Source organism: Rhinatrema bivittatum, chromosome 7 (genome assembly GCF_901001135.1).
Source record: "Rhinatrema bivittatum chromosome 7, aRhiBiv1.1, whole genome shotgun sequence".
NCBI lineage: Eukaryota > Metazoa > Chordata > Amphibia > Gymnophiona > Rhinatrematidae > Rhinatrema > Rhinatrema bivittatum.
Genome location: NC_042621.1, coordinates 269,071,200 through 269,094,454, shown reverse-complemented (window position 1 = coordinate 269,094,454; position 23,255 = coordinate 269,071,200). Strand labels below are relative to the sequence as shown.

The following is a 23,255-nucleotide window of genomic DNA, read 5'->3' as shown; positions in this document are numbered from 1 at the left end:
TGCGGTATGGTGGAAAAAAGATTTATTGCACGAGATGTCGCACATTGTGTGATATTGCGGCGATTATCTCACACAAAAAAAACCCAATGGTCACTGCCACACCTACCAGGCCTTCAGGCCCAATAAAAACACTTGTTCAACCTTCCTAACCCCTTATTGTTTTTGCAAGTGTTATTGTCATAGCATACTGGATGCCTCGTCAAGCTCGCCGTAGACGACAACACCTGGAACCTCAAGAACCTTAACAGGCAAAGCTTGTTCCAAGGCCTCCTACGGTTGTACCACCGGCACACGCAGAGCCATGGGTTCTGGGCTTGGGCCACCATCCAGCACGCAGGTGGCTATGGCACAGGATATACAGAGAGCAGAACTTTCCTCCATGAACATCCTTGCTGGGCATGCCAGAGGACTTTGTGGTTAGCAGGTATAGTCTCAGCTCTGTGCAAGCCTATTTATGAAGAGATCTTAGGGGATCTGGATCAGGTCACGGAAAGGTCCCATGCCGTGCCTGGCCTCATCAAACTCTTGGCCATCCTGCATTTGACGGCAAGTGGCTCCTTCCAAACAACAGAGAGGCTTGTGGGGGGAATGTCCCAAACACTTTTTCACACTGTCTCAATCAAGTCATTGAAGCAGTTACTGACCGCTTTCCTCTCTACATTAAATTTCCTCACAACAGGCAGTACTTGATGGACTTGAAGAGAGGTTTATATGCCTTCAAACACTTTCCCAATGTTGGAGCAATCAACTGCACTCACGTGGCCATCATTCCACCCCGTCTGAGGGAGGAGACATAACGCAACAGAAAGCTCTTCCACTCCATCAACGTGCAAATGGTCTGCGATGCTGGAATTTGCATACTGGATGTCATCCCCAGGATTCCAGGAGCTGAGTACGATTCCTTTATACTTAGCCAATTGGCCATATTTGACAGTTTTGAGGCTGGCATGTATGGTGATGTTTGGCTCGTAGGTAAGACACACTTTTCTTTCTGTATTCCAATGTTTACTATATGTTTGTGCCTAATGGCACCCAAAAGGCTATTGCCTGCAGGGGAGGAAAGGATCAGTGGCATGACACGTGGTTGGTAGAGTTACTTATGCAGCCCATTGACCCTAGTCATGGCTTACACAAATAATGCATATGACTTTAAGATCACAGCATAAGCAGGCACTGTATACTTAAAAGGTTTTCATAACCTAAATGCCCCTGTTTCTATCCTTTCTTTGGGTGCCATTTTAATATCCCAGGTGATTCACAAGCTTCAAATGTCCACACTAGCACCACAGTACCATCACATGTGGTGCCTTACAGAGGTGTGAGGAAGATGGTCATACACTATGTATGTATAAACTCACACACCTTTACTACAATCACTATCCTGTGTATGTTGGCGGCCTTCCATATTCCCTGTGTGTGGTGTCTCAATTGGTTTTATAGGAAAGACAGACCAGACATATGTCAGGGACATTTGCATTCACACCATGAAGTATGGATTTAGCAGGTACCACAGGTGTGGCACCTCTTATATATCTCCTCAAGGTTGGCAGGCCACTACACACCAGTTGCATTTGCTGGGTTTTGAGGACATGACACACAATACTTCCAATGCACACGTGTTGTAGTAGTTCAGAACAGCTGACTTTCTTAACACTATATTGAGGCAGCACATATACTGGCCTACAACAAGGTAATAGGCACTTAGGATACACAAATCAACCTTAAAGGCAACCTTATACAGTTATTGGATGATGTGTATTGTCATTCATATCCTGAAGTTACAATGATCTTATTCAAGCAGGAGATTCTGGGTAGATAAGTGGCCAAATATTTTAAAAGTTGCCTTTTCGACAGATAACTTAGCTTTGAATATTGACCTCCATTTTGCATCAACTATTTCATCCAATGTCCACCAAACTGAAGATGACCAGTTGTTTCCCCACGTGCAGCTGCAGCGGATATCTTCAAAAGACATCTGGTTAAGTGGCCATCCTTCTTGAAAACAAAAAACAACAGTCATGGGCCTCCTGGGCGATTCCCAAGGAGGCAATATTGTTTTGCTATAATTAGAGGGAAGGGGCAGGGCTGGAGGGTTAGGCCAGGCCAGCGCCAATATCTGATTTATTTTAACATTTCAAGGGGTTGGGCGGAGGGGGGTCCTGGCCAGTGGGGGAGAGGTTCAGAGATTTGTGGGGGGGTGGGGAGGGAATCTGCCAGGAGGCCTGCAACGGTATTTTTTTTTCCTAAAGGATGGCCACTTAATCAGATATGCTTTGAAGATATCCGGATAAGTGACAAGTTTCTGGATAATTAAAACCTTAACCGATTATATTTAAACATAGTTGGTTAGGATTTTTTTAAATTATCCAGCTACATATAGTTGGATAACTTTATCTGAGAATTTTCAGCAGGACGTACTAAACGGCTTACTGAATATTGGCCTCTTGATTTAAAAAAAAAACAAACCAACCTTGGCCCAACCAATGTCGATCCATGTTCCTATCCTGGTGCTGATGTGGCCATGGACTAAATAAAGAAAACTAGAAAAGTTCTAAAAACCTACCTAAGGAGGTAAGAGGGAGAAGCCCATTTCTGACGTGTTCTGCAATATACAGCACTAATGGTGGACTACTGTAAGTTGTCTTGCTACTAATTACAGCAGCACTACTTAGTACACTACAAGAAAACTTGAAAAAGGTCACCTTTCTTGTGGACATATAATTTCATTTTGTGTTGTTTTTTATCCCCCCCCCCCCCCCATTATTTCTCTCTTTTCTCCATTTCAGTTCTTTCTACCTCTTTGCTGTTCTCTCTTCTCTATTATCCTACCCCACTGATATTTCAGTCTCTTTCGCTAGCTCAAAACTACATTTTCTCTCCTCTCTCCCCTGAAGGCTCTATTTAACCCTTCCATTTTCCTTCTCAATGTAGTCTTTAAACCCCCAACCCAAACAATGTTCTGCCTGTCTCTTGGCCCAAGCAAGCCTCTCTCGCCTCCTAATGCGACACTTTTATTCTCTCATTCCCTCTCCTGATCCCCCTTGTGACTTGTCCCAGTCACCTCCCTCTCTCCTCTGTAGCCTATCTGCTAAAGTCTCACATGTTCCTGGCTTTTGAATGTTACAGTTTCTTTGTGATTAGTCAATGCCAATCAGGGGGATAGTTACAGAGGGTGTCAGTCTGCTGTGTCATTGCAGCTGGTTTCCTTACTGCCTTGGTTTTAACTCTGAGTCAAGTGGTGCCAGCAGTATTCTAAGTACATCACATTGATAGAAGTCCACACACGGATACAGTGGTTAAAGGAAAGCAGTACCTAGGCTCGTTATTTATTTACCTTGTGCTCGCTCTTAAGTCCCAATAACGGATATAGGTGTCATACCCACATGACAATAATGTGAATGGTGTTTCATAAAAGACATCTAGGACTCCGGCACCTCTGTGGAAATCCGTCCCAAGGCATGTCATCAGCTGCCCACTGGAAAAGAGAAGATGAAATATGCAGTCACAACAATTAACTCTTCCCTTGTTTCAACAGCAAAGGAAGATTGTAGCACAGGCTGTCATAAAATCAAAAGAACAATCTGCTTTATGGCTCAGTCCAGTTTCGATACAGATACCGAAGTCCATGGCTTTCACTCAGGGATTACGTGCCAGTACCTGCGGCACCATTTTCCTCCACCTGCTTAATGTGCCCTGTGTCCCTTTAAAAAAAAAAAAGCAATCCTGCACGTGAATACCTGTATTTTTTTCCTAGCAAGATAGCATTGCAGAAGCCCATTTTTACATCACAGTGCACTTCCCAGCTGGTTGTTTACCACAGAAACTCTGTCTTCAGCGATTGTGCCACCAAATGAGTGGGGTGGTTATAAGGTTTGTGTCATCAGACAGCTATTATATTCATTTGCACCCTGGTGCTCCGTTTCTCTCTGCTTCATCTGCCTTACACATGCTGGCTGGCTGAGCTCTGTACTGTTTAACAAACATCCACAGCCAGGCGTGGTAGCTCTGAAGTGTAAAACAGCTGAAATATTTTCCCTTATGACCCACTTTTGTGAGAGTAGGCCAGGTCACTAATATTAACCAATTTTAAAACTGAAATACTTAAACTTAAGATGTGGGAAAATGGGAATAGACATGCAGGCTGTACGCTCAAGCCCTCTAGCCTCACACAAGTTTTTCTGACCTCATTACTATTTTTTTTTTTTATATACTCCGCTTTTCGACACTTCAAAGCAGATTATATTCAGGAACTGGAGATATTTCTCTATCCCCACACCTTAATTTTAACATTTATGATCAACACCAAAAAGTGTTGGAGGGAATATTAGAGAGGTGTTATAAATTATTTCTATCATCATTTTGAATCGTCCATAATTGGTGAGGGTGTGACACACTGCGTTACAATCATTTGTGCAATAATTTACAAAGTATCTGTAAGATATCACAATGTGGAATTTGTTATCAGAGAGTTTGAAAGCTGAGGCTTGTATCAAAGCATTTGCAGGCAATTCAGTAAAAGTCGCAGGAGAGCGTCTGCTCTCCTGTGCGTGCGATTCAGTATGTAAACGAGGCCCCGCAGTAAAAAGAGGCGCTAGGGACACACTAGTGTCTCTAGCGCCTCTTTTTTAACAGGAGCGGTGGCTGTCAGCGAGTTTGACAGCCGACACCCAATTTTGCTGGCGTCGGTTCTCAAACCCGCTGACAGCCACGGGTTCTGAAAACGGACGTCAGCAAAATTAAGCGTCTGGTTTTCAACCCGCGAGCCGCGGGCCGATTTGACATTTTTTTTTTATTATTTTTTACTTTGGGACCTCTGACTTAATATCGCCATGATATTAAGTCGGAGGGTGTACAGAAATGCAGTTTCTACTGCTTTTCTGTACACTTTCCCAGTGCCTGCAGAAATTAGCGCCTACCTTTGGATAGGCGCTAATTTCTGAAAGTAAAATGTGTGGCTTGGCTGCACATTTTATTTAGTGAATCACGTGGGAATAACTAATAGGCCCATCAACATGCATTTGCATGTTGCGGGCGCTATTAGTTTCGGGGGGGGGGGGGGCGGTTGGACGCGCGTTTTTGACGCGCTATTACCCCTTACTGAATAAGGGGTAAAGCCAGCGCGTCGAAACCGCGTGTCCAAACGCGAGTTAACAGTTCGCTCCACCGGAGCGCACTGTACTGTATCGGCCTGTTAGTGAGAAACTAAAGGATTACCCTTTTGTGCAGGAATTCAGTGGCTAATGATAGGACAGCTAAATAGTTTTTGCAATTGAGAAGCTGTGGAAGCAGGTAGGTGAGGATCTGCTCTATTTTAGGGTCAGATGTCAGTTTTGTTTCTGCAGTGTTTTTATGTATTATGTATGTTTTTCTTGTAACCTGTCTAGAATTTTAGATAGTGCGGGATAGAAGTATTTTAAATAAATGATGTGACATATCAGAGAAAATCATAAGTGGATGCAATGATGTCATCTCTATAATACCCAATACGCTCTCAAACGAAAGCAAAGACGTGCTTAATGTTTAAGATAAATGTAACCTACGGGAGAGCCTTGGAAAAAAGGCATTTAAGAAAGGAAATCGGAAAGTCAGCGTCACAGACTGGAGGTGGATCTCCAGTTAAGCAGAGTTAGGAAACGCACCCAGGCTCCTGAAGGAAAGATGACTGCTGTTAAAAGCATCACCCCTGCTGGTGGAAGAGCAGGACCGAGGGATTCAGTTGCAGGGGTACCGGCAGAGGTACCAGCAGGGGAACTTAGTCACCCAGGTCCATGAGGAGGGAAATAAAGGGTACAAAAGACCTTAAAAGAAGGCATTCTGCTCTCTGGAATGAACCACTTTTAATTCTATGTATTACTTGGTAATTTTACACCTTTAAGATGGAGATATTTTCATAGTGCCCATCCTGCATGTTCTGCTATACTAGTAAACATTTCAATATACCTAGAATACTGTCTTACTGTGTCAAATACAAATATAATTCTCACTATGCTACTTATTACCCTTTCTGTTGTGCCCTACACTATATGATTAAACTCAAATACCTTTTGTTAACATACAAATTACAATTTCAAGTCTACCATGAAGCAGGCCTTTATTTCATGGGCATGAAACTCTTCCCCCTCCCCCATTTTAAACCTAAAGCACAGACCACGCAAACAGGGTCATTTACAGACAGTGCCCAGTTATTTTGTTATTTTCTGTTCCTTAATCCAGTGTCACAGATCTGAAAAACCATCGACAAATGCCTTAATTCCATCTGTAATCTCGGCTAAAACCTCATCGGGGGATAAAGACCACACAAAAGGAGAAATAGAGTCCTGAGAGATGTTAAAATAAGTAAACACCTTTGTGTCAGAGAAATAGCTGATAAAGCAGATTAGCATCTGGAGCACTGGTGTTCCCAGATCAGAGGGGGAAGGATCTCTGCGGCCAGCACGCTTCTGTGATCACAGCCCTGGCTGCCTGCTGGGACTAGTCCGTTTCCCCCAGTCGCTCTCCAAAGAACAGATTATGTAGAATAACAATTTCTTTGTCACTGTGTAATTCCCTCCGTGACCGTGACTGTGGGCTACTGCACTGGCCCTTGATGCCATGCCCCTAGCAACCATTTAGAGAGGGCAGTCAGCCCTAACGACAGCCCCCCCATGCAAGCATCTTGGACAAGCTTTGACACCAACTGCATGAATTAATCCTCCAACCTGAATCCAGGGGTGCTGGGTTATTGGACTCTCTGTTTTCTCAAGGCCGGGGGGATCTGTGCAGGCGAGGCTTTGCTCCTGCACACACAACTCTTTCTTACATTAACCCTTTAAAGTGATATTTTGTCCCACAACTGGAAATTTTCTTCATTTATACACGGGTAAGAAGGTTAAATTGTTTACTGGCTCACTGTTGTAAGTAAGTAAAATCCTAAAACAGGACCTATTCTAGCACAGAACAAGCTAAAGAGTATATATATATATATATATATATATTAATAAGAATATCTATTTAAGCATTCCTTTTTAAAATTAGCCAAGTTTTTCTGAAAGATTAAATGAAGCACTGCCTGGTGAAATCTGAGTCTCCTCTGCTAGAACACAAACAGAATAGGGGCAACTTTCACAGGGACTTTCCACAGGTTAAGTGCCCTGACCCTATGTAGGTAAAACTTTGTGCACACCCTCCCCCCTTGGAGAAAAGGGGCGGGGCTGAGGTGAGCTGTACAAAGTAAGTGCAGGGACTTTTGAAACCCTCATGCCTGCTTTTCACCGCTTTCCTCCACACACTCTGTAACTGCAAGGTTATGTGGGATAAAGGCTCTTCTGCGGTGAAAAGGGATCTTACTATTATTTACAATGGAGATAATATTCAGCGCGTTTGACCAGCTAGGCCCGCCCGCCACTCAGGAGGAGAAACGCTAGGGCTTCAAATTTCCCATGCGCTGAACGTCTCTGAGTTATCGGGAAGTCAGCAGGATAAGTGGGCCCTGTGCCCAGATAACCTGGAGGCGTTCTGGGCTCAGCGCCACTTATTCCTGCTAACTTCCCGAGCGCCAGGGATATTCAGTGCTGTGTCTGGGCTGCTGCATATCCAGTAAAAGCCAGGTAAGTTCATCTGGCTAACTTAGCGAGACATCCCATGGCTGAATATTGGCCCCTGAATATTTTTAAGCCTTAATTAATGGGAGGCCGATATTTAGTACTACCTAGTCGGTTAAGTAGCGACTTATCCGGCTAAGTGGTGGCCATTGAGTATCCGGCTATGTTCCGTGGCCACCACTTAGCTGGATAAGTATTTATCTGGCTAAGTAGACAGCTGGATCTCTTGAGGGTGGGTGATGGGCAAATTGGGGTGGGGCTACTTCTCTGGCTATCTTAACTGGATGAGTGCCGATATTTGGACATAACCAGGTAAATTAGACCTGCTTATCCAGCTAAATAGCAATATGTACACGGATATTCGGCAGCATAGCCGTGCCGCTGATTATCCCATTTACGTTAGCTGGATTGGTTTTATCCCCGTTACCAATCCTGGTCTCCTCTCGTTGTGTGTACTTGCCAAACCAACATTTCTGTGCACTATTAGCGCCGAGTGGTCAGTCTCATGCCCATAAATTGCATTGTTCTCACTTTTTTTTTTTTAACAGGTGGCTGCATAAACTGTGATCGTCGCTGCAGTTTGCAGAAATAATGGTTCCACTCCTGCTTTTCCTTCCGGCCGCAGATGCTTCTTCCTCATTTCAGCACAGATGTTTCCTCCCCACTTGAAAGCCTCGTTTTTCCCCATCACCAACACCGGTTTCCTCTTTTCCTGTGAGTGTTTTATGCATAGACAACCCTGTGTGCTAGTCTTGCTGATTCCATAGTGGGTGCTGGACGGTTTAGTCTCTGGGTTCCTGATTAGCAAATCTACTTTTGTTTTTCGTTTCCCTTCTTTTGGTAGGTAGAGGGTATCACAGAAATCACAGATACAAAGATGGGCAGCCCTGCTAACAGTCACAGGCCCATCCTTGGGACAGAAGTTCCCAGGCCAGGGTTTCAGAGGTGTCACCGGTACTGCCTCCTTGGGCCAGGATGCAGGGTCTGTCATGGATGTCACAGGTGCATGCCTCCTTGGATCAAGGATGCAGAACCTGGCACAGGTATCCCTGGGCCAGAGATTTCCAGAATGGTATGGGAAACTCTGACCCAAGGATGAAAGGCCTGAGATAAATGGAGATGAAGAATCAGATCAGTCTGTCATTAAAAATATCACTTTATTAAATCACATTTAAAATCAGAACATGTTTAAAAACCACAGCGTGCATTAAAAACTTTTAAAATTGGAAAATATTAAAAAATATATTAAAAAACAGGTAGATGGCCACAATGCGAGCTTCTCCTGTCATTCATCTTCCTTGGGTTTCTCGTCATTCTCAGAAGAGACAAATGTTGGACTTAGAGCACGCTCTCTACCACACAACCCTCCCTTCCCCTGTCAACTCAACCCCCACTCCACCATGTGTACTATCGCCGTCTGCAGCAAGTGATCCCAGGTCCAGATCCACATCCAGATGAATGCCATATCGGAAGGCGATATTATGAAGCATACAGCACACCATGATGCTATCTGCAACTTTCTCTGGTGAATACTAATGCTCCTCCGGAGCCGTCAAGGCAGCAGAACCAGTTTTTCAAAATGACGAACACATGTTTTATGACTGCTCTGGCTCTTCTGTTGCTGTACGTGATGCAGACAGGGGTGTGAGCTAGGGATGTGCATTCGTTTGCAATGAAATAGGAAATAGAGATGATATTTCCCATTTTGTCATGTTTCGGGTGGGACGACGAAATGATAAGAAAAACCCACGAAATTTCGTGTGGTTTTCTTATTGTTTTCGGGGGGGGGGAAAGGGCACATTAAAAAAAAAACAAACCCCAAACCCACCCCAACCCTTCAAATTTAATTAATTGCAACTCCCCACCCTCCCAACCCCCCCAAGACTTGCCCGACCCCCACCCCCCCACAAGACGTACCGAAAGTCCCTGGTGGTCCAGCAGGGTCCCAGGAGCGATCTCCCCCTCTCGGGCTGTCGGCTGCCACTAATCAAAATGGTGCTGATGGCCCTTTGCCCTTACCGCGTAACAGGGGCTATCGGTGCCATTGGCCGGCCTATGTCACATGGTAGGAGCAATGGACGGCCAGTGCCATCTTAAAAAATGGCTTTTCTGCACACTTTCCTGGTGCTTTCTAAGGTTAACACCTGCCCTTGGGCAGGCGTTAATTTCTGAGAGTAAAATGTGTGGCTTGGCCGCACATTTTACTTTCAGTATTCCAGGGTAATAACTAATAGGCTCATCAACATGCATTTGCATGTAATGAGCGCTATTAGTTTCAGGGTGGTTGGCCGTGCATTTTCCATGCAGTATTTGGGGTAATAATAGCGCGTCTAAAACGCGCGGCCAAACGGGGGCTAAATGGTGCGCTCAACCAAGTGCACCATTCTGTATCGGCCTGTGTGTGCCATGCCTTTTCTTTAACACCCAATAACAAAAAAAAAAAGAACTGAAAAGAGATACAAGGCACCAAAATGAATCGTGCTATCCACCTGTTGATACCCACCCCTAGACCTCACATGTATGGCGGAATAGTGCACACTTTCGGCACCATGAACCAGGAAGTGTGTACTATTCTGCTTTCAGTACCCACCTCAGAGAGCTTACAATACTGTAACCTTTTAAGCTAGCAGTTCTCAACCGGTGTGTCGTGACACTTCCCAGTCCCCCGCTAGCCCAGCTGCTCCACTTGCCCCAGTGAAATAGGAACTTACCTTCCGCCTGGGCTTAAAATAATGATAGCCTGGGCGAAACGTGGCAGGAGAGCCCCATGCGGCCTGGAAGAGGAAGTGGTATGCAGCAGCCATGCACGAGGGAAGAACAGATCATGCTAGTATGGGTAGCATCCGGGTAGCATCGGCCTGAAGAAGAGAGGCACGACCTGAAGAATGAGCAGCGCGGTGCGGAGCTAAAAAGGAGCAATGTCAGCCCCCGCACCTGATGGGACTCCTTTCTCAAGGCCACGAAGGTTGTAAGTGGAGGAGGCTGCTGCTGCTGCCACTAGTTTGGTGGGGGAAGAGAGACTGCATGTGGGAGTAAGCAAGCATATGTGTTTGAGATCCTGTGTGTGTGTGTGTGAGTGAGAGAGACAGCATGTATGTACGTGTGTGATTGAAAACCTGTTTGTGTGAAAGAGAGTATGTATGTGTGATTGAGATCCTGTGTGTGACTGAGATCCTTTGTGTGTGAGAGAGATAGCATGAATGTAAGTGTATGATTGAGAACCTGTATGATTAAGAGAGAGAGCATGTGTGATTGAGAGCCGGTGTAGATGAGAAAGCAGGTGAGCATGTGAATGAGAGCCTGTATGTAAGTGAGAGAAAGAGACAGCATGTATGTAAGTGAGTGTTTGAAAGCCTGTGTGCGTGTGTGTGAAAAAGACAGACAGAATGTGTGTAAATGTGTGATTAACAGCCTATATAGTAAGAGAAAAAAAGCATGTGTATATGTGTGCGATTGAGAGAGAGCACTTGTGTGTGGACTGAGAGGGAGGAGAAAAGTTGCAAGCAAACCATCCCTCCTCCTGCTAATCAAAACAATTCTCAGGGCACCTGGATATCAATGTTCCCAGGTATGCAGAGCAAAGGCATTTTTTTATCCTTATTATTTTTCATTATTGGCCTTTGTGTCTGCTATTTTGAAATATTTATTTGGTATCTACAAATTTTTGAATGAGTTTTTATTATTGGATATTCCATTCATCAACTGTTTTGAAATAATCTGTCCTTTTTATTATTATTGGTTTTACTGCTATTGATTTTATATTTCTTAATTTGTTTTATGAGGACTTGTGATGTTTCTCTTTTTCCCTTTGTTGCGCTGCTCACAAAGTCTCTGACTTGTTGCAGTTTCCAGTTCAGTTTTTGTCTGCATGTTTCTATTATGCTTTATGGTCTCTCTATTCTTTATTAGGTGAGGGTCTGCACATGTGACTGAGGTGAGGTATTCTGCTGATTTGCACTGGCTCCCAATAGAACATAGAGTCCAATTCAAAACACTTTGCACAGTTCATAAACTAATAACGACGAAAATGCCGACTGGCTAAACACTGCCCTACAATTACATGTCCCTCAAAGAAATCTCAGATCATCCAATAAAGCACTACTAACCATTCCATCAGTCAAAACAGCAAAATTGACCCACGTTAGAGAGAGAGCGCTATCCTTGGCAGGACCTTTATTATGGAACACATTACCGCTTGAGCTTAGACTTATGAAAGAATTAAAACTCTTCAAAAAGAGCTTAAAACTTGGATAATTCAAAAAGCATTTCACAGTGAGGTCGCTGAATAACAACAAAGACATACAGCTGAAAGTCACCTATAAAAAGCAGAATGTTTACTTTATTGTTTTAATCATAATTAAATTTTAAATTAAAACAGTTATCACATATGATTACCACAGAATCATATAAACAGTATCTCCAACACACTTCTATTTTTTGAACTATGTAACCGTAAAATATTGGCACCCCATTGATAACTTAGAAAGCAAACCAAACCTATTTTGTGCTTAAATGTAAAACCGTTGTGATGGTGCATCACTAAAAGACGGTTATAGAAAAGTTTTAAATAAATAAATAAAAATAGGGCTCTACAGAAGCCTGGCTTGGTCCGTTTTCCTAAGAGGAGGACTTTTGGAGTTTTAAGGCCTGGTGTAATATTTTCAGTGTGCCTTGTAAGGTGGTTAGTTTGAGTGCTGGAAATTGGTGCTTGTTTTGCTATGGGATGTTTACTATTTATGCAATTTCTGTTCAAACAGTACTTATCTTTCCCTTCTGTCATTCTTATCAATAAAAGTAATACTGGGCCTTTATTTTTTATTTCCGCCATGAATTGTAATGAGCAATGTGTCACACATGTGAGTGTGGTCTGTCAGGTTGTCACAATGGGAAAAAAGTTGAAAACCACTGCTTTAAGCAACCGATTTTGGTACCGTCCCCAGAAAGCTTACATGTATTACGGGACAGCACACATTTTAGGTATCAACCAACAGACAGTGCTTAATATTCCACTTGTGGTACCCACCACAGAGAGCTTAAAGCTTCACTTTTTAGCTAATGCTTTGGTTTGACTTCCAATTCTAACTTAATCAGCAGCCAACCTTCGCCATATTTCCCTTCCATGAAATTTCGTGCCAGCCCCAACTGCGCAAGGATGGAGTAGTCATGGCAGCATCCAGAAAACTTGGAGCCAACACTAAGGATCTTCATGTGTACATTACACTCAACTTGTTCATTCAGGGAGTGGAAATGCTTCCTGCTACAGTATGACCTTTCTCTTCTTTGTGTGTGTGTTGGTGATGGGGGTGAGTGAGAGCAACATGGTACAATCGATGGCACCCATTACATTCTGCATGCCAGCTATATCGAAAAAGCCTGCTTCATCTCTCTGTAAGCTGCTGTCTTATCTGATGTATTCCCTGACCTGTTTCACATAACCTCCAGTACCTGGCTTGAAAATGATTACTGGCCCATACCTGCCACTATAGCCACTGTATTCTGGAAAGAGCCAGTGGCAAGAAAATGCAAGGGTACCGAGAAGCTTGATCGAGCCTGGAAGGGTACATCCATGATTGGATAGAGCAGGAGTGCTCTTGGTCCTTGGGCTCCCCCAGCCAGTCAGTTTTCAGGATATCTCTAATGAATAGAGCATAGAAATAAATCTCATGCATATCTCCTATGTATGTAAATATTTCTGATGTATATTCATTAGGGATATCCTGAAAACCCGATTGGCTTTGGGGAGAGGGTGCCTGAGGACTGGTTTGAGCCTTCTTGGGTTAGAGGATCAATAAATAGCATCTCTGATTTCTTCATAAAGAGAAAGAATTGCCCTGTAGCTCAGTCTATAAGTCTGGACCATATCTGTCTCCAGTAACCCCAGCAGTGTTGTTCTCAGGTGAACTATCTGCTGCCTGTGTGCCCTTCTGTGAACACCTTGAGCCAGGACAGTCTGCTCCTCTCAGACCCGCCTTTCTTCCTTGGCGATAAAGCATCTTCTTTCTTTCCTCACTCTTCTTTGTTCTAAAGCTTCTGCTGCTCTAATTCTTCAGCTCACCTGTAAAATGTACACTGGCGCTCAGTATACCTCGGATTTCTTAGCAAGGGTTTTTTTGGTGCTAAAACCCACATTACATCCCTAAGTAACTTTATCACCAAAAAACTTGAGCAAAAAAAAAAAAAAGAGTAAAAACCCGTGGCAGGCTCAGCACCACTTATTATGTTGGCCCCAAAGAACTCAAAGGAAGTACAGAGTCAAAAATGTAATAAGCTGATTTACTTCAAATCTGGAAAGTTCCGCTTAAGTTTTGTACCCATACATATGGAAAAGAAGACACATGCAAGCCTTGAACTAAGACAATGCCCTTATCTCTCCATTACTCTTGCTCCTTTTAGGTTCACAACAGATGAAACAGTATAAGAGATTAAAAGAAATATGATATGTGCTTTAACTTCAAAAGGTCAGCCCTCACCCTCATGCTTTGCCCATTTCCTATCGATATCCACAGATGTGGTAAGAAAAATGAAAGAAATAAAATGGTCCATCATTGTGCTATTGTTGTCATTCCTTTATCAAAAACTCACAGCATACAACATAGGAGCTTTGAGGTCAGTTTTTCCAGGGATCTAGAGGCTGGTCAAGTAAGAACTTGGCTGGCTAAATCAAAACCTTTGAAAACTGACTGAGGGTAACTGACTACAATTAGCCAAGCAAATTCTGGGCAGGCCCAGGGCAGCAACTCACTTTGCTGGCCAAACCTAGATGCTAGAAGAGCAGGCCCCAAAACCTGGTAGGCCACCTACCTTCCAATTGCATCTAATTAAAACAAATGACTGTTGCCCTGATCCCCTACCGCTTCATTTCCTCATCACCCATAAATAAAAATGCCAGGAAGCCTGGTCAAGGTACCCCCCCCCCCCCATCCCATTCACTGAAAATGAGCACAGGCAGGGGTCCCCTCTCCTGCCTGATGTTAAACAGCTGTAGCAGTGCAAGTAAAGAGATCCAACTGTTTGGCGGGAAACACCAATGCCCCTTCCTTGCCTGACATTAAATAAAAATCTGGGTGACTGTTCTTCCTCCCTGCCCTCCTGCCTGTATTTAAAACAAATGCCTGCCGCCCTAATTCCCCACCCTTCCCCCCCTTCTTTCACCCGTAAAATGAAAGTGCCAGGAGCCTGGTCCAGGATGTCATCCTCCTTCCCTGCTGTCACCAAATAGATAAATCAAAGAGTGCCAGCAACTGTCCCCCCTTTCTGCCTGATAGAAAATGTCTGCAGCCAAAACCTTCCACACAGAGAGTTTCAAGTGACCCCCACCGCCCAATCTCTTAAAGTGACAGGAATAAATGGATATGGACTTGGCTGGCGTTACTCACTTCCTTCAGAACTCGGGGTTAAAATCTTCCCCAGTTTGTAACGCGGGTTCACAATCTGGATTTACAGGCTTTCAGCCCACTTCAGTAATTTTGTTGTCATTAAGTTGAATGTCATAAGATTATTTTTAAAAAATTCAAAGAGGCACAAGGCATGTGACCAATCCAAATTAAATCTGTATTTTACAAAGTCGCGCAGTCCCCAAATTTCCAAAATTAAATCCTTTTACTCAAAAATCCAAGCAGAATTGTACAAACAATGTCCATATTGTATCCCCCGACACGGGGGAGGGACAGAACATCAAACGCATTACATAATACCTTCAAAAAACATGAACTGGATACATTTCAAAGGCATCTATCTCCTCTTCTATTTGGAAGAATTCGCTACAGACACCATCCGTGAGTACTATCGTCATCTACTCCTCAGAGCTGTCTCCCTGGAACCAGGTACTCGCTCCTCGAGGGCCTGCCTCCGTTCCAGTGCCAGTGCCATCTCCTACGTGGAACCGCTGTGTGAGTACTTTGCCAATGAGTCTCTCTGCTTTTAGGGATCTGGTACTCGCTCCTCGAGGGCCAGCTCTCCCTATCTCCATACCTGGGACTCTGTGAATGTTCTATTGTACTCACTTTCTCAGTTCTCTCCACTACAGCACTGGTACCGGAGGAACCGCTGTTCCAGTGCCCTGGGGAATACTAGCCCAGCCGGGCTACATCTTCTACTCACTACCGCCACCTCTGGTGGCTTCTCAAACTGTCTAAATAAAGAACTATCTGTGTTTGTGTGTCCAGAGCTGAGCCTGACCTGTGGCCCCTCAAGGGACTTCCCCCCGTGGTCCTGGTCAGCTGCCACAGTGTCCAAGAGTCCACCGCAAACCTCACTATTATAACAATTGCAACAACTTGCTGAACCTCCTCCCAATGTCACACTTATGGATTTGTGGGGATTGAGATCCAAACTAGATCTGAATGTTTCACAAGTGAATGCACACCTGTCTTCGTTAGTAAAAGCCAATAGAATTGCTACTGATGAGCAGAATAGGAACATTTCTGGTTAGAAACTACTGTGGGTTTGATATCCTCTAAATATCAGTTAACACAAAGTTCACAAAATATGTATATTAAAGATAATTTAATTTTACATAATGAAATTGATAATATTGAAAATTTGATACCTTCAAAGAATTTACGTTTAGTAAATTTTCCACAAACTCTTTTGATGTCACTGTATGAAATGTTTTTAAGAAATTTCTTAAGGAAATTTTGTTGTATAATGATAATAATATCCCTCAAATTTAAAAAATCTTTTATTTTCCCAAACAAGCTGTTGGTATGTAAAAAGTACAAAGTGGAGATGTTAATATTTCAACTTTTTCTTTTTTTTAGAGGAATCGATTGATATCATCAAAAAGAGAACTTTATTTGTTTCCTTTCTGTTGGAACAAGATAAGGAGCAAGTGTTTAAGAATTGTTTTTAAGAACAAAGATGCTACATTTTGTGGCCAGAAAACCCTGATGTCTCCAAAGCCACACAGGCAAGAAGGAGGCAATTTCTTGCTTTGAAGAGTAAAAAGTTTGGCTATTGGTGCCACTTTCTTCCTGAAATTTCCTTGTTTGTGTCATATTACTTTTCAGCAAAGAAATTTATTTTTTCTGACCCATTACACTTGGAAACATTCTTGAAAGATAAATCTAGTTAAAATGAGAATTCAGCTTAGGTATATCAAGAATAAGGTCTATTGAATAAAATTGATTAACTCCTCTCTCTTACTATATTATGAAAGTAATTATGGGCATTATACTTATTTTGTATGTATAATGTATACTTTCTCCTTTTCTCCTCGCCAGATTATATTGGCAAGTATGCAGATTTATAGGTTTTATATTGCTTTCATGGTGTGATTTCCTAACCTTAATACTTATTTCCTTTGTTTAAAGTGTGTAATCATTTAAAACGCAATAAAGAGAAAATTATTAAAAAAAAACCCCAAAAACAAATAACACCAAACATCTAGAGCACTCGTACTACAGATTATTGTAGTATAGTAGTAAACACTGGAGGGAGAGCTCTTTCTTTATCAAGCCTCACTATAAATCCAATGTTGTACCTTTTACTTGTATTATAATGTACTCTTCCTGATCTGGTCTAGTCTCTTCCCATTTTATCTGTATATAAGGAGGCTTCCATATCCTATAACTATGTACCACTCAGTAGTGAATTAAATTACCCCCTCTAGTTTGCTAATTTTATCTAGCTCTTTTTGTGGCTTTTCTCTTTTTTCTCAGTATTATGTGGACAATTCTGTCATCTGTAAACTTCTAATCTCTGCATATGCAATATTTTGTATAAGCCACTGTAAACAAAATGCTTCCATAAGTATATCTTTAGTAGCCTAAGTGGGAAGAGAGAGAGAGGTGGGGAGAATGGTTGACAATCTCCCTTTTTATCTTGTTTAGCTAGCTTCAACTTAAGATAATATTTACTCCACTTGTGAAATAAATTACACAGTAGTTTACAGTAATCATGTCATCTTGTTATGTTTGCAAATCAATGGTATTCATGTTTTCCCTATTATCACTGTATAAGAATGCAGTTGAAGAAATCTCAGAGAATAATGGGACCTAAGACGTTAGGGGTAAACTATAAGAAAAGATGTAGCAGAATAGCTACCAATAGTTTATAGATTAAAGCAAATACTCTACCATAAAAATTTAATGTGTATTGTGGTTGTGGCATACATTGTATATTCAAATCTCAAGGTGAATAGTATTCCAGAACAGATGTCTTTCCCTGTTCTCTCTCATCTCCGACTTTCCATCTATTCAAAAACCATTTTTTATTTTATTCTCAATATGGGTCTTATGCTCTAAAGGTTAGCATACGTAAGAACGGATGTCCTACGTGTTAATGCCATAGTATGCATGCTAAACCAGTCAGAAGGTATCAGGGGGTACATGATAAAATGAGCATATATCCGCATGTAAATGCAAAAAAACTCTTTGCAAATTAAGCTTTAGTGAGTGCACAAGAAATAGCATGGTATGCTCTCTTCCACCTGATATTTGGCATATTCCTTCTATACTTAAACATGCTATCATTACCCCTATGATAAAAAATCTAACCTAGATTCATCTGATCCAGCAAACTTTTCGACCAGTATCAACCTACCCTTCCTCTCAAAGATTATGGAAAGAGTCATCAACAAACAACTATCTGATTATTTAGATGATCATCAAATACTCTTCCCATCCCAATATGGGTTCAGAAAGTACCACAGCACGGAAACGCTTTTGATATCACTTTCTGAGGTGCTACTAAAAGCTTTAAGATGCTGGCAAATCATACCTCATCGCCCTTCTTGATATATCAGCTGCTTTCGACACGGTAAACCACAACACCCTTATTACCCGTCTATCTGAAATAGGTATCTCGGGATCGGCTTTACTATGGTTTCAGTCATTCCTGAGCAATAGAACATACAGCGTTAGATGTGGACGAAGTGAATCCAAGCCAAGAACCTCTCTCAAGGAGTCCCCCAAGGATCTTCTCTCTCCTCCACTTTGTTCAATGTTTACCTTACACCGCTATGCCGGTTACTCTCTAAATTGGGTCTTCAACACTTCATCTACGCAGATGATGTTCAAATACTCATACCTATAACCAGCACAATCACAAATGCACTGAGTACCTGGAAGGTAGCTTTATTAGAAATTAAAACAATCCTCACAGACAACCAATTGGCTATAAATACCAATAAAACTGAACTTATCATAATCTCACCTCCAAAAAATACAATTCTGATCAACTCTGATATTTCTCAAAACAACTCCTCTATTTCACAACAAGTACGCAGCCTTGGTATCATCATTGACAGCAATCTCACGTTTAAAAAATTCATCGTGGACACGGTAAAAAATGGTTTCTTTAAGCTATACACTCTTAAACGTATTAAATCTCTATTATACCAATATGATTTCCGCACAGTCTTACAAGCAACTATTTTGTCAAAAATTGATTACTGCAATGCTCTATTACTGGGTCTACCTAAAGCCACCATTCAACCTTTGCAAATGCTGCAAAATGCAGCTGCCCGCATTATCACTGACACAAGCCGCCATGATCACATCACTCCAGCTCTTCAGTCTTTGCACTGGCTACCCGTGGCTTACAGGATAATTTATAAATCTATGTCGCTGATACACAAAGCCATTCAAAACAGAGAAATGCTCTGGTTCACAGATCAACTGCAATTCAAAATGTCTTCCCGCCCAACGAGATTCCAGAATTTAGCCAAACTAAATATCCCAGCACCCAATCTGACTAAACTCTCTAGTACAAAAGAACGATCTTTCATCATTGCTGGATCAACTATATGGAACACCATGCCCTCTGAATTACGCCAGGAACTCTGCCACAAAAAATTTAAACAAAACCTTAAAACCTGGCTATTTAAAAAAGCCTACTATCAATGATCTGTATCCTCAACTACTCTTCCTATCCGCCACAATCTCTCATATATTGCTTATATTCTTTTAATACATAGTTATATACTGTATTGTATTTGTTCAGTTACCATGTTAAATTGTAAAGCGCAATGCTGTATTACTGTTTGAATGTAAACCGAGGTGATGTTTTTTACGTACCCCGGTATAGAAAAATCTATAAATAAATAAATAAATAAATAAATATGCTTGATAACACCTAATTTTTAAGCCCTACCTCAGACCTGGTGTTCATTTTTTTTTAGCATGCATTTCATGAAAGGGTTCAGCTGTCAGGATGCACTGTCAGTTGTAAACTGCTGGAGCAGAAGGAGCTATGGCAAGAGTAGAGAAGGAATCAAAGGAAAAAGAAAGGAAAAAGAAAGCAAGAGAGACAGCGGGAGAAGAGAGGAAGTAGAAGGGACAGAGAGTGAGAGAGACAGAGGAGGAGGAGGGAGGAGAACTGACTGGGACAAAAAGAGAGGAGGCCATGATCTGCAGAGAACAGCAAGGAGATAATGGCACCAATGCATCTTCAGGTCCAGGACTGTCCTACCGGGCCTGCCAGAGGAAGATGTAATCTGCTTGTATTGCCTGAGCTCAGAGACCATTATGGCCCTACATAAGATACCTCATACAGCCTTGGACAGCCAGGCCTCTCTCCATACTTGAGTTTGTCAAACTGGTGATTCTTTTCTCGGGTCCAGTGGACTTGAAGAGATCCTCCTGAACTGCCACATGTGCAGGAACCATGCCCCTTGACCCCATAACTGCCATGAAGTGACACAAATCTAAGCAGGGAGTCGATACTCCTATGCCACCAATGCCTAGGATGACTGACCTACCCGTATACCCTTTGGCAGCAAACAGTCAACATTCTGCAGAAAGAAGAGGACATCAAATCAGAGGGTTGGCCATCTCCAGCAGAGGAATCCCTTTGCCACCTGGCAGGAATCTTCCAGGCCGGAGTCTGGAGCACACCAGCACCTGACCATCTGCCCTATACAAGGTCATTGTGGTATAAGGGAAGCAACAACGGAAAGAAATCATTTATGAGGGCCTAAAAGCAGTCAGGAAAGAGTTATTACATTATCTCACCTCTGGTTCTTTACAAACCACAGTGACTACAGTTGGTAGGATAGAACAGTTATCAGAGTCAGTAAAAATATAATGCAGGGTTTGCTCTTTTAACTGAAGTTTATTAAGCAAACACAAGGGTTAAACTTATTACCAATTCCCTGGCTTACATATTGCAGGGTAACAACCAAAAAGAACAAAATGGTTTCCCGTACCGGGTAACCTAGAAGACATCCAAGGCAGTCAAATGTTCTCCAGCATAGCCCTGTTCTGATCCAGTCTTGGACGTATGGGAGATGATGTGCCAGCAATTAACTTCCTGATGGCTAGAACCTAAGACAGCTGGGTGAACAGGGTGGATGCACCAACCACCAATTCTCAATTGTTGGAATAGCTCCCATGATAGAGCTCCAGCCTCCTACCTCCACGGTTGATGGTTCAAATCCCTGGCTCCCTTACAGTAGTCCTTTCTCCAGGTGTTTCTACCAGGTACTGCTAGCCTTGTATATTGGGAGGTATATTCACTATTTTAATTTATTTTATTTAAAATTATTTTGTATCCTGCCCCTCCAATGTTTGGACATAAAAGTACATAGCTTACAGATGACACAACTAAATGAAAAGTAAATAGTGTATTAGATCTTTTATATGGTTAGCGTTTTCACTGTCTCATGAAAGAAAAGGGGCCTTTAGGAACAAGAAATCCTTTCATTCACTGCATGCACAATGTGGTTTGTGACACGTATAAATGAATTCTGAATGTTGTGGCAAGATATCGTGGCTCCTGTGAAGACTTTTACATCCTGCAGCACTCCACCCTTTTCAACCAACTTGAGGAGGGCTGTTACAGCACTACTTATCTAATCTTATGCCACACACTCTGCCTTTTTTCACACTTTACAGCGATACCTCCACACAATTCACCCATATGCGCATGCAACAGGCCTCAACAGGACAACTTATGGTTGCAGCCAAATAAACACACACACACACTCCTCACTTGCTGCTATCATCATGGGTTGTGGTAGAGGGAAAGAAGCAAGCCGAGTGAGTGATTTGCTAAGAAAGACATCGTCAAAGGAAAGATGTACCTATGGTCAATAGACAGTCGATACCTAAGAATTTCCATGTCGTTCACTTTCTCCATAGCTTCCTCCTTGGTAACAAAGAATATGGGTATCATTCATGGTTCCTTACTCCAGTGACTATCCAGGACTCAAATGGACAGAAAGTACAACGAGGTCCACATATCCATTTGCTCAATAATAAAGCAGATATTTGTAATGTTAAAAATTCACTTCATGTGTTCAGATCACTCATGTGGGGGCCTTACTATACTCTTCAGAGAAAGTGGCTAGGTTTGTGATCACTGCTGATTCTTTACAACATTACAGTAAGGTACATTAATCCTCTCCTTCTCCTAGATCCCTGCTGTCCTCTCCATCCCTTTACCACTACCAAATGTAAGGATAGCACTATAAAGGAGAGTCAGATCAGAAGCAGAGTCATTACAGAAAGTTGTGTTTTACTGGAGCCCCTTATGCCATCTTAGCTAAGTGTTCCTTTCTGTATTTCCTTTTACAAAGCGCAGCTGTCCTCACTGACATTTTCTCTGCTGCCTCCTTCTCATATATTCCTAGTTGAAAGGTAAGAATCTTCTGCTTTAGCAAAGAAAAGAAGTGCTTTAGAAGTGACATCAAGGAATCCCTGAAGTCCTTTTTCATATTTAATTTATTTTTTGTGAAGAAATTTTTGAAAAAGTGATTTTGAAAAAAAGAATTTTAAAAAAGATTTATAATTTTGGAAAAAAAAATTTTTTGCAGGTTGGGGTAAGTTTCATATATTTTGATGCATGCCTCCACGGCCTTGCTTTAATTTTTTTGTTATAATCATCAACTTATCACCCTCCCACTCTCTACTTTATTCAACAATTTTTTAGCAAACTTTTTTTATTATTTAAGTAAAAAGATGTTTATATATCATTCAATAAACCCTCTTAAACATGTCTCAATGTCCACTTATTAAATGCCTCCATCAAAATGTATGGTTCTTACAATTTCCATTGTTATTCCTTACTTCTTTTTTTATTTTTTTGTAAGGTTCAAACTGTGATGTCTTCCGATCTTCCTCCAACTCTGTCTAATGTTCTTTCTCCAACCAGATAGAATGTTTTCTTTATCCATTATTAAATTATTCAAACTGAGTGAGTCCTTATTCTAAAGACTTTATATCTACATCAATTTGTTTGAACTAAATAAATCTTCATTTATTCTGAAGACATTATTTGTGTATCATTCTCAAATGAGCTTTTGCTGCTGCCTAAAGCTGTTTGAAATATATGCGGTTTCTATATCCCATTAACATAACATGGTGGGGTTATAACTCTCCTTTTCAATTACTGACGCCAAACAAATTTTCATGTCTCACAAACACTTATCTCTCATGTTCTCCCAACATGGCCATGTTTCGAAAAGTCCACCTTTTCTTCATCAGGGGAGTCCACGTTTGTTCTTCACTCCTCACTCTCAGGTAATCAAACTCTGAATGATGGCGTCCTTCTACCAACTCGCTTCTGAGTCGTTCTTTTTAAATTGGTCAGCAGATTGTATATCAACCAATGGAAAGTGATATGTCTTACGTCATTCTTTCTAACGCCATTGGCTTAAAAATTACCTCAGTTCTCAGAAGGATTAGATTAGTGACGCCCACTCTATTTCCTCATTCAACCCAACTGGGACTACAG

At 41.9% G+C, this 23,255-nt stretch overlaps 1 protein-coding gene across 1 annotated transcript in view; it reads right to left on the bottom strand.

Annotated features, from left to right (window-relative positions):
- The window catches only part of FBXW4 (F-box and WD repeat domain containing 4), a 426,456-nt gene that overhangs the window by 124,354 nt on the left and 278,847 nt on the right, over positions 1–23,255 (bottom strand). Inside the window, exon 7 of the mRNA XM_029610216.1 lies at positions 3,335–3,475. Within this exon, the coding sequence (XP_029466076.1) occupies positions 3,335–3,475 (141 nt within the window). The remainder of the gene's footprint in view (positions 1–3,334; positions 3,476–23,255) is intronic.